A 19,334-nucleotide genomic window follows, 5' to 3' on the forward strand; every position below is an offset into this window, starting at 1 on the left:
CTGGGACCACCTTCCCTTTATAGAAGTTAATGGCCGGCAGCATGGAGAATTTGCCAAATTTCCTATCGACCGCTCTTGTCTGTGCTGTTAATGTTCTCACCTTGGTCCATAGATGCTCTTGCATTGCTTTATCTCTGGCCGATCCGTCGATAATCACCCCCAGGTATTTGAACTCGTTCACGACCTCAATTTTTGTTTTGTTCAGAAAGCATTTTGGCGGTCTCATCGATTTCTTTGTAGTTTTTTCTAATACTAGCATTTTTGTTTTTGCTGTATTAATTTCTAGATAGTTCAATTCTATGTATTTCCCCAGGTTAGTTAGTCTGCGTTGGAGTCCGATTTGGGTCTGATCGATGATAATTACATCATCTGCATATAGTAATCGCGATATTTGAACATTTCCGATTTTATGTGGAAAGGCTCTGATTTGTTCTTCGTCAGTTTGGTAGTCCCCTAGAAAAGCGATAAACAAGGCCGGAGCTAAGGGGCATCCTTGTTTGACGCCTCGCTTTACCGGGATCTCCTTAGACAGGCCTCCCTGTTTGTTCAGTTTCACCCTGATTTTCGTGTCTGCATGCAGGGCTTTTATCAGGTTCAGAATTGGCGGTGGACAGTCCCAGAGTTTTAGTTTAGCCCACAGTTTTGCCCTGTCGATTTTGTCGAAGGCTTTCGACAGGTCTACAAATGTAAGGTACACTTTTGGGGCTCCTTCTCTCACTTTGGCCTTTAGGATGTTGATCAGTAAGATGTTTATTGAAGTGCTTTTGAAAGCCTGTTTGGAAGGTGTCATAGCATCGAGCGGTTTTGGCCCAGTTTCGAAGATGGACTAGTAGCTGGGATGCGAATATCTTCCCCACGATGTCGAGCAAAGCTATCGGCCTGTAGCTTTCTGGGTCGTCTCTGCCCCCTTTCTTGTAGATGGGGACGATTATCGCCTTCTGCCAAGTTTTGGGAATCATTTTAGTGTTCTTACAATGGGTGAAAATTTTGCTGATCACGTCTGCCCATGCTTTTGGTGATTTTTTCAAGTCGACATTGGTCAGCCCATCCGGACCCGGGGCTCTTGAAGTTTTTAATTTAAGAATGGCGTTTTCGATTTCCTCTGCATTTGATACTTCAACCCATTCTGTCGTGGCCTCTTTTCCCTCCTCCGGTACTTCCTCTTGCGGTAGGTCAAATTGGGCCGTTAGGTACGACATCCATTTTTCCTCTGACACTGAGTTTGCCATTTCTGTAGCCATGTTCGAGTTCATTGTTTTAATCAGTGCCCAAAAATCGCTAGCCTTTTTTGTGTTAAGAGCGCTCATCATTTTCTCGGCGTCTTGCTGATAGAGTTGGAATTTGTGATGTTTTAGCCAGTGTTTGTAGGATTTTAGTTCCTTTTGCCACTGCTCCCATGCTTCTTTGGTGTTACTTTTCTTTGCAAATCTCTTCAATTTCCGGACTGTTTTCATCTTTTCGACTGTCTGTTTGTCGTAGATATGTTTCGGACAAACTGCCTGTCTTTGTTTTCCAGCGACTGGTCTTCTGAAAGGGAGCAGCATTGGTAGATAATTTGGACGTTCAGCCCCCCCCACTGGGTCGTCTTCTTCCGTGGTCTTGCCATAGTTCCTGGTTATCTTTATGATGTCTGCTTACGTTAGACGTATACGCGTTTGCTGGTTATTTACTTGTGTGCTGGATTAACCGGGTGATTACCTTTCCATGCGCACCTCAGGAGGTTATGGTCACTGTGCGAGGTTCTTTGGACTTTAAATTCCAGGATCCTTGTCAGGAGGCCTTGGGAAGCGTAGATGTAATCCAAGGTGGCTTTGGCGTTCAGATTTTCCCATGTAGGGATGTTTGCTTGGTTGGGGAATAGAGATTCAATGTTATATAAATTTCTCGGCTTGGTCACCGACTTCCAGGCCTTGCCCCGTTTAGCTGCGTTTCCTTGTGGGGCCTTGTCTTTTCTGATCGAATGGGATTCCCCACAATCCGCGTTCAAATCGCCACACAGGATGATGTCAGTTCTTTCAAACTCAGTGTAAATCCAGTCTATTATTTCCCCCATTTTCTCACAGTATGTTTTTGTGTTGGTCCGTTGGGGTTTCCAATATGTATTTATTATTACTAGTTGGCTAATTTCTTCCTGTTCCCCCATTGTGGGTTGTTTGCTCCACGATGTATGTATCACCAGCATCTCATAGGATTCCATTAGTTTCTTTGGCGAGGAGAAGCCGGAGCTCATTGTTATGGCTGTCAACAACCCTGAAGATGGGCGACCCAGGAGGCCTTTTATGGCAGGTGATATTTCTACTTCAAATCCATCTAGGGTCGGTGTCTCTAGCAGCCATGTCTCTTGGAGACACACAATGTCCATACTGGTTAGGTCTACGTCACTCACCGTTGTCACGTGAGCGTGCCCTCGCGTGTTCCATGAGCCTAAGGTTAATCGTTCAGCACCTGCATCGATCATTATGTTCACCGATCCTGTGTGCGATTGTGCCGGGCTTGTAGTTCGCTGCTATCTCCGAGAGTTCGGTTTCAGGGATGATTTTAATCATGCCCATGGACCTTGTGGTTTTGAGGGGACCTTTGTTTGGTCCCAATTTCTCTCTTCGTTTGCCTCTGATGCTTTCCTGCGTGTGGATCTTCTTGGGCTTCAGTTTCTTACCCTTTTCGTCTCCTCTGGGTTAGACTGTGTGTTGAACTTTTGCTGGTCCTTCATGCCTCTTTCTTTCTCTGTTTTTTCGCTAAGTTCGCCGATCTTCCTGTTTTCAATTGTGCTGGTACGGTGGCGATGCCGTTGCTCCAGGTCTTCCTGATATCTGTGTCTTGATGGGCTGGGATACCTCTTTTCCCGCCAGTCTTTTCCCAGGCGGTTTGATTTATATCGCTCTTCTGTTCTAGATAAGTATCGCTGTGTTTGTTCTCCTCTGGGTTTTTCCTTGCTCCTTTTTTCTTCGGTGTTGGTTATGGTTTTTATTTCTGATAATGTGAAACCGCTTTTTTCCAGTTCACTGACTGCTATGGGGTTTATGTATTGAATTCCAACCGCCTTTATGTGGAGATATGCCTTTGCTGTGTTACCTCTGTGGTAAGGCTCCACTAGTTTGATGTCTTCCGACTTGATGCTTTTTAACGTCGTTGTTTTGCTTATTATTTCTAGAATAGTTCTCCTGTTCAAGACTATGTAGTCTTTAATTCTTTTTGTTTGTTCAATTTTAAAGACTTGTTCCACTTCGTCAGTTCTTATGTCTTTGCTCTGATGTCTGCTTACGGTTTTGACCGCTCTTCTGAGCTCTGGAGTATCTTTTCTTCACGATCTGTACTTGTCCTCTATGCCGTGTGTTATACTACCGTAACGTGACTTACTTTCCTTTGCCTTAGAGGTTTGCTCTTTACACTTTTTAGGGCTTGTATCTTCCATGTTTTAATGCTCTTCCCCCGCTTCTTTTCTGCTTGTTCTAGGACTGAGGTGTTCTAGGACTGAGGTTTTTTTTTCCTCCACCTCTTCAACAATGAACACCTCCTGATCTGTGTCCCCAGGGTTATCATCCCAGTGTTGCGAGAGGTTCATCAAGACCGAATCTTTCCAAAACTCTTCCGTTAATTTTGGGGAGGCCGTGCTGTTGGGTTTCTTTTTCATTGGTCCCACAAATTCGAGGCGTTCCTTGTCTTGGGTCGCGATCTTTGGGTGAAGCTTCTTCGATTTATGGATTATTTGTTTATTTATTTTTTATAAAAAGAGACTTCTTTATTTTTTTATTTTTTTTTATTGATATAGCTGATAATAATCAACTTTTCAATATGGAAATACAAAAATTATACATGGATAGACTCAAAAAAATTGCAATCTGATACATTAAAATATTAAGGAGCCATTTGTTAATTCAAAACAACAGGAGACCAGTAAGATTAGATACCAAGGGAGAGAGAAAGGAGAAAAAGAAGAAAAAGGACACAGAAGAAAGAAAATGTTTGTTCTTAGACCTTTTGCATTGTGTCTTAACTATACTGTGTTGATAAACTCACTGAAAGCCTCCGCCCGTGCTCACACTGATTTGATTTGACATGAGTGGTGACTTTGCATGTGCCAGAGGCAACCCCAGCTGGTTAGGGGCAGTGGGTCCTCAAAATAATCACAGGGTCAACCCAAACCAAACCAGCCTGCCTGTGCAGCTTAATCCACAAGGCTCCATCCCTCTTCCAGTGTATCTCTACTGCAGTCTGTTCTTTGGATTACACAAGAACCTTTTATGAGGGCAAAAAACAAACCGTTTTTTCGTAATGCAAATTTTCTTTTCATTTAATGTGTATGCTACCACTGTCCCTGGGCGGAAGAACACCCTATCCCTGTAGGGAGTCCCTGTCCCTGGGTCGGAGGTGGTGCGCCGGCTATCCAATAGGAAACAAAAGAGGGTAGCTGTCCCTACACCTAGAATGTATACAGTTACAGCATTTCTCAACAGCTAAAAAGGTTGAACCAGATCTGTTTTGCTTCCGTGGACATTTCACGGAGGATGTATTTCCTTAGTGTAATTATTGTATTCACCTTCTAAGGAGTGTGTACATGGGGTGCAGACCAGATGGTAATGCGTGGTTCACCACCAGATGAAATTATAAGATACAATTATAGTGATTCAAGAAAAAGAGGTCCACCTGGAGGCACGATATACCTGAAGGAAACACGGGATACAGGATTTAATTGACCAATCTGTAAGGGAGAACATAGAATCTCCTCCTTTTAATTGTTTTTTTGCCAACTTTCATTGGGTGTTAGAAAACGAAAAAACGTTTAGAAATAGGGTACCTAGCCTATATGAAATAGTAGGTCCATTGACACACCTCAACTTCATTTAACTTTTACATTCCTTTTTCTTGAATCACTGTAATTGTATCTTATATTTTTATTGTGGTGTTGAAGAGGTGTTACCTCTCTTTATCAAGCCCTCACATACATCAGATGATACATGTTGCTTCTCTCATTCAAAAGAGTCCCCAAAGCAAATTCTTCCTCGGCCCCATCTCTAAAACAAGTAATCCGACTAGCTGCAGATAAAGGCAACAAAATCCCTGAGCAAAATCAGATTCTGACAGAAGAAGAGTCCGGAAGTCAGTCTCGGACAACAAACAAAGATATGGATAGAGAAGGAAAGTGGGGTGTCCATCGGAAAGAAAAGAAGAGAAGGATGAAGACAGGAAGTGGGAAAGTGAAGGAGCCAGAGTGAGTGTGTGACAGGAGGGAATGTGGTGCTATGAAGGAGTATCTGTTTCACAAATACATCATGTGCTTTGATCTCTGACCCAACATGATATGCCAGTAACATAAGAGATGAGACGATTTACCAAAAATAGACATGTAGTAGAAAAACCACTCTCATTACCAGTGTATCATGAATCTGTCGCTCTAACGTTTTCAACCAACATGGGTAAACTTTCTGACAATCCTCTTTGCATTTTTTTTTCCCTAGGTTTGGTCCACCAGCTGTACAAGGGGTACAGCTCAACTCCTCTCGGTTTTGCGGTCAGGCTACCCATCCCACCTATTGTCATATTTATCCCATAAACCCTTGCACCTGCCCTACAAGGTTAACCCCTCTGCCCCTCTCACTTGTACCACAGAGCGCTTCACTTACCCCTCCTGTTGGCTTCAACTTGTTGCATTTGCCGCATCGAAGCTTGTTCCTTGGCACGCACTTCCTGGTTCCTCGCTCCTGCCCTCCTCCCACCTCTCCCCTGACATCTGATTGGGTGACTAGCCTACTGCTGGTGACCTAGTGAGGGTTATCCTGCCTGCGCTTGACATGGCTGTTACTTTGTTGGATGCGGATGAGCCGGTGAGCTGTTAAATCTAAAGCTCCAGCTCTAATGTAAAATCCTTTTCTGTTGGCTTCAACTTGTTGAATTCGCTGCATCGCAGCTTGTTCCTGGGCACCCGGTTCCTGGTTCGTTGCTCCTGCCCTCCTCCCGCCCCTCCCCCCACCCCAGATTGGGCGAGTAGCCCCTTTTAGTGATTCCAATAGGGCAGCCCCACTGCCCATTGTAGCCCCCTTGGGAAAGACCTCAGAGGCAAAGGCAGCTCCCACAGCTGCAGCTCCAGAGGATGTTTGCCAGTGTTCTCAGTGGAATCATGCAGTTCAGCTGTCAACCAGCAGCGACTAACGAGGTAAGAAAGGTTTGGACAGGGGTAACAGCCATAACTGCTCCTAATTTAACTGTCCCTCCTCTCTTTTTAATTCTACATGTCACAGTTGTTTGTTAGCCTTATCTGGCATTAAGTGAACTGTCGTAATTAGCCTTGAGGATTTCCCCTCCTTCTAGGAAAGTCGCATCCGGGTGTTTTTGCATTTGCTGTTGTGTTAAAAAATATTAGGCTTTGTCCCTCCTTCTAGGAAAGTCAAATCTGGGTGTTTTTTCATTGGGGCGTAGCTCTGTCCTGTGTTTCTTCTCCTCTCTCTTCCCCCTCTTCCCCTTCCTTTCTACCTGCAACCCTCTATGGTTCTCTCGCTCTCACCCGCGTTCTGCAACTGTTTTTCTATCACATATCTCATCCCTCTCTCTAAGTCTGGAAGGAAGATATCCTGGTCTCTAATCCAGGCCTTCCCAACGCTGATAACCACATCAGTGCCTCCACCAGACAGACTATCATCAACATCCTCTTTGTCGTTCCCCTTCCTGACCTATGGACCCACATATGGTTGCTTCTCTCTTCTCTTTCCACCTCACCCATTAATGGTGGCACAAGATAGGAGGTCCTCTTCCAAAACCATCATCAATGTATATCTAAATGGCACCCTCATGGCCAGGGCACTCAGCCCAACCTCCTCTTCCTTGATAGGCATCTCCTGCATCTTATCAACTTCCTCCCTTTTCATGCTACTCCTTCTACCACCTCTCTGGCTCCTCAGCCACCTACCTCATCTACCTTTCTGGCTCCTCTGCCACTCACCTCCACCTCCTCCTCTCTGAGCCCTATGCCCCCTTCTTCTACCTCTGCCCACTGTTGGGCCCCTCTGTCTTCTATTGGATGTACCTCTCTCCTGTATCCCTCCCCAGGAGACTTTCAAATGTGGCAACCTGCTCCACATAGCTACTCTCAACTCTCGCTCTGCTGTCAAACACTCCTCTGACATCCGCCAACTCCACAAAGACCTGGAACTAGATGTTCTCGTACTCACTGAGACATGGTTCACGGGCAGCTTCATCACAAGTTTTGACACTCTCCTCCCTGAGTGCTACAAGATCCTCTATGAGCCCAGGACCAATCGGGCCGGAGGTGGAGTGGCCCTGACCTTTCCTGATTGGGCCCCTGACTCTATCATTCCCACTCAGGCCTACTCCTCCTTTGAATGCCTGGTCTGCAAGCTCTCTCTCTCTCCTGGTCTCTCTCTGAATTTGGCCACGATCTACAGGCCACCTGGCCATGTCATCCTCTTCCTCTCTGAATGGGATGATCTCACCTCCACCCTCCTCGTCTCTACCTTTAAGCTTCTCATCCACAGGGATTTCAACATCCACTTGGACTCCTCTGACCCTGCTTCTGGGCTGTTCCACAAACTATGCAACTCGCACTCCCTCTCAATTCTTCCCTTAGGTCTGACACACTCAGCCGGACACACCTTGGATGTTCTCATCTACTCAGACATCCCCCTCTCTAACCCCCTCACTGCTCCACTCTCTTGGACTAACCAGTCTACTTTCCTCTCACTGAAACTGCCTGTCCCCTTGGCAAAACATACCCCAGCACTGCCACCTTCCTTTGCGGTTATTCATTCTATGAAGCGAGTGTCAGTTGCCGCTTTTGGCTTCACTTTCTCTCATCACCCTACCCCGGCGGTTGACTCCCACTCTGACGCAGCCCTCTTAAATCTTCATCTCTCCATCTCTAGCGCTCTTTATATCCTTGCCCCTGTCATGAGGATCCGTCTGAAACCTAGCTTCAGGTGAAACTCTTGGTATGACTCTGACTTGGCTGCACTGAAACGCAAGTGCAGTGTAGCCGAGCGGAAGTGGAGGGCTTCAGGCACATCCCCCGACAACGTGGCCTGCCGCCTGCTCCAAAAGCAATACAGACTCTCCATCTTCTCCAAAAAGAGGGTTCATATTCAAGCCTGTGTCTCTGCGGCCTCTAACTGCACGGCCAAACCTTTCAGAATCTGCAAGGAGGCGGCCAATCCAAAAACAGTCTCTACTGCTCCTGTACCTTCCCAGGTATGGCCCTGTCTTCTCATTTCACCACTAAAACCCTGGAAATCCTGTCCTCGCTTTCCTCTTCTCTCCATCTTTCCCCTTCTACCTCTCTCTCTCAGGCCCCCTCTGCCTCCCTTTGCCCCTCCTCTCCTTCCTCTCTCCTACATCACCTGATGATGTTTCTAGACAAGTCTGATCTATGAAAGTTTTATCTAAACAGGTGCTGCCCTACTCCTCCAGAACCATTAAGGACAACATTGTTTGCCTCGCTCCAGCCTTGACAGACTTCTGTAATCATTCCTTTGCCACTGGATCTTTCTCCTCTCTCCTCAAGCACTCCCTTGTGCACCCTCTCCTAAAAGAAGCCTTCTACCGATCCTTCCTGTCCGGCTAACTATCGCCCGATCTCTATCACTGCTTTCCTGGGCAAGCTCCTGGAGAAGCTGGCCATCTCTCAGCTAAACATTCACACTGAATCTGTTGGTTATCTCCATGACCATCCGTCTGGCTTCAGAGCGGCCAGAGGCACGGAAACTGCTCACATGAACACCCGTGAAGATCATCTTTCTAACCTTGACTCCAGCTCTCTCACTGTCCTCATCCTCCTTGACCTCTCCTTTGCTTTTGACACAGTCAATCACGCCACCCTGATCAATTGTCTCAGTGTGAACCTTGGCATCACGGGTCAGGCTCTGGCGTGGCTGACCTCCTTCCTCTTGGACCGACTCTCCCAGGGCCAACTAGGGTCCTTTCTCTCCACCACCTCTCTTTCCACATGCAGTGTTCTCCAGGGCTGTATTGTCTCACCCTGGCTATTCAATGTCTATCTGGCCCCTTTGGCCCATCTGATCTCTACTTTCTCCTCTAACTTGCAGTGTTACGCCGATGATGTGCAGCTCTCTTTCAAGCTACCCTTAGCCTCATCGCTCATTCCCGACTGTCTATCCACTATTCAGGGATGGTGCACCACCAACGACCTCTGCCTTAATGCCAGTAAGACAGAGCTTCTTCTCATTGGGACCCCTGCTCCCGCTTTCCCTCGTTTTCTGGCTGCCCTCTTTGGGCCCCCACCCGTCCCCCTCCTGTGAGGCCAAAAACCTTGGTGTCATCTTCGGCTCCACTGTCTCCTTCTCTCCTCACATCACAGACCTTGCCAAGAAGGCCCACTTCCAGCTCCACCTCCTCAGAGGTATTCTACCTTTCCTCACCTTGCCCCAGAAACCCACTATCTCCAGAGCTCTGGTTCTCCCCAGGCTGGACTATTGCAACAGCCTCTTTCTCAATCTTCCTAACTCTACTCTTCGCCCCCTTCAACTAATCCAGAATAGGACTGCAACACTTATCCCTGGCCTCAAGCCCAGGGACCGCATCTCCCCAGCCTTGAACTCTCCACTGGCTCCCCGTGGCCCCGAGGATCAATTTCAAGACCCTCTGCATCATCCACAAGGCTTTCTGTGGCTGTGGTCCTCACTACATCCAACTCTCTCTTCCTAAATATCTTCCTTCTAGAGCCATCCACTCAGCTACCTCCAACTTTCTGCGGGGCAGACGCTTCTCCAAGCAGAGAGTGGGTGGTAGATCTCTCTAATCTGCAGGTGCCTCCCTCTGGAATGGCCTTCCTGCCCCACTCAGACTTGATGCGGACCACATGAAGTTCCGGAAGCTGCTCAAGACCTTCCTTTTCTCCTCTTCCTTCTCCCTCCCTCTCCCCTGTTAATCTATCTGACTGGTCATCCTGACTGGTTGCATGGTTGTCCTCAGAGTCACACAGGATCCCACCTCCCTCCACCTCGACAAGTCACCTTGCACTGCCGCTTGGCCTACCCAGCACTCCCGGTCTGGGACTGCACTTGTGTAAGTCCTTTGCCGTCCCTCCACTTACTCAGGACTCTGCTGCCCTGACTGCACTTCCCCCTTACCCCTTCCCTGCACTTCTTCCCCCGCACCCTCTCCCCTGCACTTCTTGCTTTCACTTACATGATCTGAATGTCACAAGGCTTAGTAAGATTGTTTGTCTTGTAATTCCTCGGTTTCCATCCCTTGTCTTGTGCAGCCTAGAAACACTTGTGTAAAGGCACGATACAAATACTAAAGCATATCATATCTCATCTCTAAAGGTTATTCACCTACCTCACAACAACATGTGCCACAAAAGATATATTTTGGCACTTCTTAATTTTTAAATCCAGCTTAGGTCCGCTTTCCAACATTTATGTGCTAACAAGCAGCGTCAAGAGACCTTATGGGTATATGTGCACTTGATAGATCAAAATAACATGTGAAATAAAGATTATTACTTGGGGCCTCTCGCCTATCCTAGCTTTTCCCTGTGGTGTTCAAAACATTTGTTCTAACAGCCAATACCTAGAAGTGCTCCCTCATGTCCTAAAAAGGTGACCTATGGTCCTCCTGCTTGCGTTCTGTGTTAACTTTGTGTCCCTTTGTTACTGCTGAAAACGTTCAACCCTTTTGCAAGCTCACCTGTACCGTAAGAGCTCCCAGTGTACTGTTAACCCACCACAAATGGCTTGACAATCAGTGAATAGGGCTAAACCGGTGTTCATCTCAGCTTTTGTAGAATTCACATGAGGCTTCCTGCCTGTAAAGGGAAGGTTTTGCAAGGCCTGTATCAACTTTGCAGCGGGGCCAACGCCTTCACCCTTTCCACTTGTGGCATTAGACAATCCTTCGTCCTCTCAAATTCGAACACTTCTCACCTCTCTCACAGGAGCTACCTCGTGTTGCCTCTCACCATTTACACAACCGCTGATCATCTCACCTGCCCATATTAGTTTCCCACTGACCCTTCTCAACTGTAGCTAAATGGTTACTCTCTACCCTCTCAACTGGCTTACAGTGGTAACCCTGTTGTTCTGCTTCACCTATGAGACAAGCATTGGAATGGAGCTCCATTCAGTTGGTCTAATTCTTGACGTCTCCCACCTAATATGCATGAGTTCCCTCTCATAGGCCTCGAGCAAGTAAACTCTCAACCCCCACTTACACAGAGGTTATCCCCTTGGTCCTACGTCCCGTTCACCTGTCCATAAGGGTACCCCACAATCCATCATGCTGGGGCCTGTCTCCCCACCTCAACTGTTTTACCGGGATTACCCATTAGCCCTCAACTGTCCTACGTGGGTTACCCTTCAGCGATCCCAATCCTCCAGTCTCCCCATGGTCCTCTCACCTACCTCAGACAGGGGTTATTCCTAATTCCAGGTTAATCATTAAGCGGCAGCTACTTGTCTCTCTTCCCTCAATGTCCTAAGCAGCAAGGATCCCCCAACACATCTTTGATCCATGCTCACTTATGGCATACTGTTACATCTTTGAGCCATTCACGTATAGTGCTGGGGGAGAAACTTGACCCTCTCCTCCACCCATGCCAAAGGGAGTGACCTATTGGCTTTGCTCATTCATACCGCAAGTGTTTTTGGACTCCTCCAGCAGAAGAAATTCTTCTAACCTTTTGTCTAGGCCACAGGTTTAATCACTCTGCCCAGTTACATATTTATTGGATGTAGCCCCTTTCCTGATACTGCATAGTTATCCTTTGCCTTTCACATAGCGGAAACATCTCAACCTCTTCGCGCCTTCCTCACTCAAGTTATTCCCTGATGCCCTCCACCACTTCCACAGGGGTAACATCTCTGCCCACTCACTTTTCCAATTCCTTACCTTTACCACAGGCGTTTCGCAGCAGGTTGCAGTTGAAAGGCTTCTTCACATATACTAAGCTCCAGGGTATAGCATAACTTGGGAAATGGTTTGCTAACTGCAACATCTCCATCTGCTGCTCTCGTTCAAATTTAAGAAGCCACAAGGTGGATGTGTCCACTAGTGACTGCCACCTCCGACAGACTGCACGACATTGCAATAACAAGTCCTGTGCAGGGACAAAACTGAGGATGTGCAGGAGCAGCTCATCTGGCAGCGGATCCAGGTCCATCCAGAAGCGCACAGTACTAGATGATGTTTGATGGAGAAAAGGTTGCTGCTGAACTAATTGTCTTCTGGACATGACAGTCACAGAGGAGTTTGTGAGCCGGGCTCCATAATGTCCAGTCCAGAACAGAATGTCCTTTCCTTTGTGCAGAAAATGCACAAAGCGCACTCCACGGCCATAGCGCCTGAAGATATGAGATATCTGAAAAGAACAAAGACAAAGCCAGTTGAGCTGAAGGAGTGACTTTTCCACAACCTGACTGTAACCCTTCTTGATTTCCAGGCTTGCATAGTTATTGGTTCCAGATAATGGGACTGACCGCCAACAACAGAAATAAAGTGAGAAGACTAGTATCTCCTAAAAAATGACATTAGCATACATATTGTCTCACAAGCCAACCTATATGGAGCTGCTCTTCTGTTGCCAATGTGATTTGTACCTTTGAGTGGCCTTGGATTGGTAATATGTTCAGTGAGTTTTCATCTAAATAGTGAAACCCCATCCCTTATACACTTCTTACATTTGTCTAACTGCTATTGAAAGATTCTGTCTTTTCCATCCCCCAATTACCTACATCCATTGCCACAGAGCTAAATCTATGTCTAAAACTAAGCACCTGCTGATATGGAGCGTGACCACGTGGAAGACGGAGGGGTCCTTCCTTAAATTCATCTATCACCAATCTCCTATCTGCAGTCATCAGCTTCACATGGATCTCGTACTCGCCTCCAAATGATGGATGTGGGGCATACCTTGGGAGAAAGAGGAAAGTTGTGAGAAGCAACATTTGATGCTATACAGTAATCCCTCACCATGGAGAGGATCAGAGAAAGGCGAAAGAATGAATATTCCTGGAACTTCACATCTTTGACAGTACAGCCCTCAGCATTCTTTGCACTGGCAGTGAGAACTGGGTGAGGGCATGCCTGCTGGAAAAGAAGAGTGCAGGAAAACTTTCAGAACAGTATGGGTGGTGTGAAGTCTGGGAAGGAGAGCTGTTCGGCCAGGGACACATTTGTCTCTGTCCGTCGGCTATTTTCACACTACAGAGGGGACAAGACTTCAATTTGTTGGCAAGAGCCTGCAAAGGGCAAGAGGCTTGTAGTTCAAGGTAGGCGACAAGCCACTGCTTGGGACCTATCTGACAGTGTGGGGACAGCAGACCAGAGAGCAAGGCAAGATGCAAGTCACCACAGCAGGGTTGCGCAGACTGGTGTTTAATAGGTGTGTACTGAAATTTGGCTTTGAATATTCGGCCAAATTCCGGCTGAAAAAAGATCTTCGGCTGAATACTTAATTATTTTACCACTCGCAGCCGAATAGTTTACCTTTCAAAAGACTAGAAGTGCTACTTGACTGTGCCTGGAATCATACAGACATGGCATTTTCAGATAGCCACTTAAAGTTAAGTAAACAAAGGCTGCAGCCACTCGTTTGATTTAATGCAGCAAGATTATGAGTGATAGTGCAAGTGTCTCTGTCCTTCATGTTTGGGACAGACAAAGCTTTCATCTGGTGGATTGGTGGGAAGGGGAATGCCAAGGCTGGGTTCACAATTTTTTTAACTGTGCAAAGAAAGTTCCCTGGTCTAACATTTATTTGGCAATTGGGCTGTGCAAATAGTCTAGCAAATCACAACATATTATTTTATTCTACAGGGTCTAGTTCACTTTCTGAAGAACTGTGAGAGTAATTGATAGGTTACAGGTTTCATTCCCACCAATTTCCAATGAAAGTACGATAATGGGGTTAATATGTCTGGTGCAGAGATTCCAGCGAGTTGCAATCTTAGGAAAATACCTTGGGAGGTAATGTGCCTGTAGCAAAGAACGGAATACAGTCTGCATGCCAACAGGTGAAAGTAAGCAAGGCAGTTCAGTGGGAAGTGTGCCTGCTGCAAGGTTACACTTTCTGCAAATCCAACTTTCACCCTTGCTGCAAAATGAGTCCATTTGACTCGTGTAACAATAGCAGCTGCTACAAAAGGAACTGTCTATCCCATAGTTTGGGATATTTACAAAAAATATCGAATGACATTTTAACCAAAATACCCACCCTGTGTGAAACAGCAGAAAACATCACTTAAAACATTAGACAGTTAACAAGGGAAATGCGTTCAAAAGATAAGTACCAGCTTGCATTTTTCCCCAAATTTGTTTTTACTGGTATTTCCAAGTGAACTTGAACAATAATCCCATGCAACCCCTCATCTGATTCCAAAGCCCCCAACCATCATGTAACGCACACATTGATTCTCTCCCACCCAACGTCCACCTTACACCAGATTCAGAAGTGACAGTCTTTGTGGACATAACGGACGGATGAAGTCTTTATGTAGAAAGTCCAACACCGGGCCCCAGTCTTGTCGAAGCCTAACGTACTCCTGGAGTATGTGACCAATTCCAAGGCCGCAAAGTCCCATATTCTTGGTATCCAGTGCATCTCTGTGGGTGCCTCTTTAGTTTTCCACATTTGTGCTATTAATAGTAAATCTGCCGTTATTAGTACCACATAAGCTTTAAAGAGAGGTTTATGATGAGGGGCTATCTCTGGGTGCCACAACCCTAGTGTACATTCGGGCTCCCCCATCTTCAGACCTGCACCAAATATTTCCTGCATTTGCGTTCTCACCCTTGTCTAGAGCGCTTTCACCACCGAGCAAGACCACCAAATGTGTTCCCAGTCTCCTGGCTCTGCACACCCTCTGCAACACTTTGGAGCCCTCTGCGGGAACATCCTCTGCAACCTAACTGGAGTGTAGTGCCATTGTATCAAGACCTTGTACCACATTTCTCTAAACTGGATAGCCCTTGTGGGTCTAATTATTTTCCTCCACAAAAAGTCCCAGGGGATGCTTCTGCCCAGTATTGCCTGCCACACAGACATGTTTGGCCAATGTGTGTTTGCGCACCCTTCTGTAAAAATCTTGAACAGTGAGGAGACCCGATTACTTGCGCCTGTCTGAGTCACCAGAAAAGTCTCAAACTGCGTGAGTCGCCTGGTTGCAGCTTCCCCATTGACTTCGGCAGACACTCAGTGGCGCAATTGATGATACCTAAATCTATTCTTTTCCGTTATACCGAGGCACTCCTTGCACTTGTCAAAGGATTTTACCTCATCCCCTTGACACAGGTCTCTAAGTTTCTTACAACCCGCTTCCCTCCAATGCCTAAATGCTACCCAATATAACCACAGTGAAAATTGTAGGTTAAAGTGAATGGGGGCAAGGGGTGATGAGACAGTCGTGATCCTGTACTTCACCAATGTGACCCATGTGTCCTCCACCAACCTCGTAATTTAGTTAAGATGCATGTTGTGCGGTCTGTGATACTTGTGAAGCCAGAGAACCTCCTCAAGTGGGTGTCCCACCACAGCCCTGTCCATTCTAACCCAAGTCCTGCTTGTTTCATTAGTGTTCATGCTCATAGTAGGCCCGAAAGCTGGGGAGTGCAATGCCTCCACTAGACCTGGGGTAATCAAGATCCTGAAGGACAGTCTGGGCCTCTTCCCATTCCACACACATTATGCCACCAGCTTATTCAATTGCCAGAAGAAAGAGGCTGGTAAACGTACAGGAAGAACCTGATACAGATATAACACTCTAGTCAGAACCACCATTTTAATTGCTGCAATCCTTCCCAGACATCATATTAAGAGTGGGCCCCATCCCGTCAAGTCCCCCTTCATCTTACTTAAGAGCAAACCATAATTGGCCAAAAATAGTGTCCCAAGTCTCTTTGTTAGCGTTACACCCAGATACTTAATCCCATCGGTTTGCCATTTAAAAGGTGACAACGCTGAGGCCTGATTCAAAGTCTTCCCCGGCGGATAGATTGAGTATCTCTATTTACTACGGTTTACCTCCAGTCCTGTTACCTCCCCAAAAGCTTCCAGCTCCTGCAGTGTCGCCCGCAGCGATTCTGCCGGCTTCGTGAGTATCAGCAACATATCATCCGTGAAATGCAGCTATTTTATGCTCTTCCTCTCCGAAGGGTATGCCGTGTATCTGGGTGTCCGCTCAAAGGGTCGACTACAAAGGATCGAATGGTCAAAGGATCGACGCAATAGGGCCGAAAACAAAAAGATCGCATTTTTTTTAATTATATATATTTTTTGGGGGGTTTCGTTTAGGGAAAAAAAGTGGTTTTTACCACAAAAACGGGGGTTGGGAGGGAACCCCCCCAAAAATAACATAAAAATATTTTTAAAAAATTAAAAAAATGTTTTTCGATCCTTTTTTTCGGTTCTTTTGCGTCGATCCTTTGACCATTCGATCCTTTGTAGTCGATCCTTTGACCTATAACCGTGTATCTGCCCACTCATTCTTATACGGGATGGAAGCAGCTCTGAGTAAATGGCGAATAGTAGTGGGGTCAGTGGGCATCGCTGTTTAGTCCCCCTCCCGATCAGTATCCTCCCGGATAGCTGTCCATTCGTTAGCAGGTGTATTGAGGGGTTCTGGTAATGTGCATTAAACATTCCGAAAAGGAGGACTAAAATGCCCATATTAACCATCGTTTCATGAAGGAACAACCATTCCACTCGGTCGAAAGCCTTTTCAGCATCTAGCGAGAGAAGAAGAGCCGGCATGCTGGTCTTAAGACACTTTTTCAGTTCGATGCAAAACCCTTCTTGTGCGGTCAAATGTTTGCCTCAGCGGCACAAAACTTGATTGGTCTGGACCTATAATTCTGGGGAGCATGGGATCCAACCTATTGGCCAACATTTTTGTATAGATATTTGCGTCAATGTTTGTTAGAGCTATATGGCGGTATGATACACATAGGGCACAATCCTTATTGGGTTTGGGGAGCAGCACCGCCTTTGCTTCATCAATGGGTGAAGCAATCATTGCTGCTGCTCGGAACAAAGTAAATAAACCTGTCAATATAGGGGCCAATGTTGATCAAAATGTTTTATAAAACACAACTGGGAAACCATCCGGACCTGGATATTTATTGATCAGGAGTTTCTTTAAGAAGTCCAAGACTACTTCTTGCGTAATCTCTGCTTCCAGGGTGCCCGTCTCTACCGGGGTTAATTTGGTATGGGCGGATCTTTGAGGTAGTTAACCTGTGGGGAACGCTGAGATGAACCAATGAGTACAGAGTGCAATAAAATGTAGTGAATTCCTCCAAAATGTGGGCATTGTCTGTGACTGTGTGGCCCTTCACGTCCCTAATTGAGTCTATGGTCCTAGAAGCCACTTGATCCCTTAGCATTCTTGCATTGATCTGTCTGCCTTGTTGGCTATTACGTAAAACCCTTGTTTGGAGTAAAGTAGTGCTGTCTCAGCCAGTCTAGTGCACAATATTTCGAGTTGCCCTCTCGAGTTCCTGTATGCCCTCAGATTGTCTCTCGTGGGATTTGCCAATGTGATTACTCCTGCAGAATCCTCAAAGACTCCCAGCCTAAAGTCTCCTCCCATGTGGCCAGAGGAAGCCAGCCGCTACCTGAACCTGACCCTGGAGGTGGTATTAGCCAGGTGGATCACATGGGAGAAGGTAATCATTGAAATGAATAGAAATGCAGTATCCTTCCTCTTCTGAGGGTCAAGAATCCCTAATGCCTGAATATCGGAAGGCTTGCCATCACAGTAAGGCTTCCTCTCCCAGATTTCTCCAAGGCATGAAGTGTGAAAACCCCATGGTAAACAGGGAAATGAAATATTTAAGAGTCAGGGAATTAATAATGCTTCTGATTGTTCTAATTCCACAGTATGTATGAATTGTGAAAGCAAGAAACCACTATTAACTCCCTTGAGAACTTCCCAAAAATATATATCCTATAAATCACTAAACCAAAGTAAATTGAATAACCTTAAAAGCGATATGAACATTGTGGACTTCAAATCCCATAATGTTCCGAGCACTGAGATGAGGAAGAGGAGCTCAAAGTTACAGAACTGTGGTGTGCAGTTTAGTGGTTGTATTGACCCACACCTGAGTGGGACCTTTAAACATTTAACGGCCCTTCAGGTGCTGGCCATTAAGAAGATGCTGTGGAAGCAGCAGAAGCATGAGAAAGAAGTAGGAGATGGAGCCGCAGCTATTTTTGAAGCAGAAAGCCTTGACGAAAAAGTGGCAGAGGTCTGGAGTACTGTAGGAAGTAGAGAGAGCGCAGCGGGAAGGTGTACAGGAACTAGCTGTCCCGAGGGAGAGAGAGGCTTTCCTGGTCCTGCGTGCTGCTCCACTGTGGTATTCACCGGAGTGCAAGCGGAGCTGGGTAAGCTCCAGCTACAGGAGGAGCATGCCCCAGGACCATTACCAGAGCTGTGCAGACCCAACGAAAGAAGAAACGGGAGCAGCGGGTCCAGTAGAGACGCGCAGAAAGACCAGCGAGTTGGCCGTTCTTATGTAAGGCTGGGGCGCTGCGTAACAGACTGCTGGCTCAAAAGAAATCTTTTACCTTAAAAGAGATCGAGTTAAAGAATGTTTTAAGCATCATTGTCCAAGCCAAAAGGGGACAATATTGAACCAAAGCATAGACGAATATTGTAACCATCATTGTCAAAGCCAAAAGGGGACAATTTTGAATCAAAGTGTAGAAGAATATTGAAACAAAGTGGATTTGATTTAGCGAAAGGAAGATCACTTATAAAAGGAGATTGTAGCAAGCATTGCCTAAACCAAAGAAAGGCAATTATACAAAACCAAAGATGGCAAAACAGAAGCCCTCCATGTAACAATCATCAAAGGGGAGAGAAACATAATCTGCATTGCTTGGGGCAAATTAATGAGTATGAGAGACATTGGGCCTCATTACACGGAAGGCGGTAACCATGGCGCTATTAGCGCCATGGTTGCCGCCGGTAATTTACTGATCCCACCATGGTGAATGGCGGAATTACCACCCCATTCCAAGGTTGGTGGGGCGGTAATTCCCCATTCACCATTGGCCCTTCCACATTCCCATATGAGCCCCCATAGGGCTCAATGGGAATGGGGAAGGCGCAATTACGGTACCGCAAATTGCGGTACCATAATTGCCTCCAAGGTCCCTTTGCGGGTCCCGTCCTTAACGGCTGGTAAAACCAGCCGTTAAGGTAGGGACCAGCAAAGGAACCTCGTAGTAGGGTGGTAAGGGATTACGGCACCGGTGCCCTTACCGGTGCCGGTAATCCCTTACCACCATCCGTGTAATGAGGCCCATTGTCAATGTGTACTGTATCCTTGTAAAAGAAGGTATAACCCTCTCGTGGCTGTTGAAA

The 19,334-nt window shown here is 46.4% G+C and overlaps 1 protein-coding gene across 3 annotated transcripts in view; it reads right to left on the reverse strand.

Annotated features, from left to right (window-relative positions):
• The window catches only part of LOC138566663 (F-box only protein 27-like), a 1,347,647-nt gene that overhangs the window by 390,210 nt on the left and 938,103 nt on the right, over nucleotides 1-19,334 (reverse strand). For all 3 annotated transcript variants that reach the window (XM_069644226.1, XM_069644225.1, XM_069644224.1), the window contains exons 6-7: nucleotides 12,741-12,876; nucleotides 11,857-12,325 (exon numbers count right to left, since the gene is read on the reverse strand). In XM_069644226.1, the coding sequence (XP_069500327.1) occupies nucleotides 11,857-12,325; nucleotides 12,741-12,876 (605 nt within the window). The remainder of the gene's footprint in view (nucleotides 1-11,856; nucleotides 12,326-12,740; nucleotides 12,877-19,334) is intronic.

The sequence above is a fragment of the Ambystoma mexicanum genome, chromosome 2p (genome assembly GCF_040938575.1).
Source record: "Ambystoma mexicanum isolate Mex_15411 chromosome 2p, UKY_AmexF1_1, whole genome shotgun sequence".
NCBI lineage: Eukaryota > Metazoa > Chordata > Amphibia > Caudata > Ambystomatidae > Ambystoma > Ambystoma mexicanum.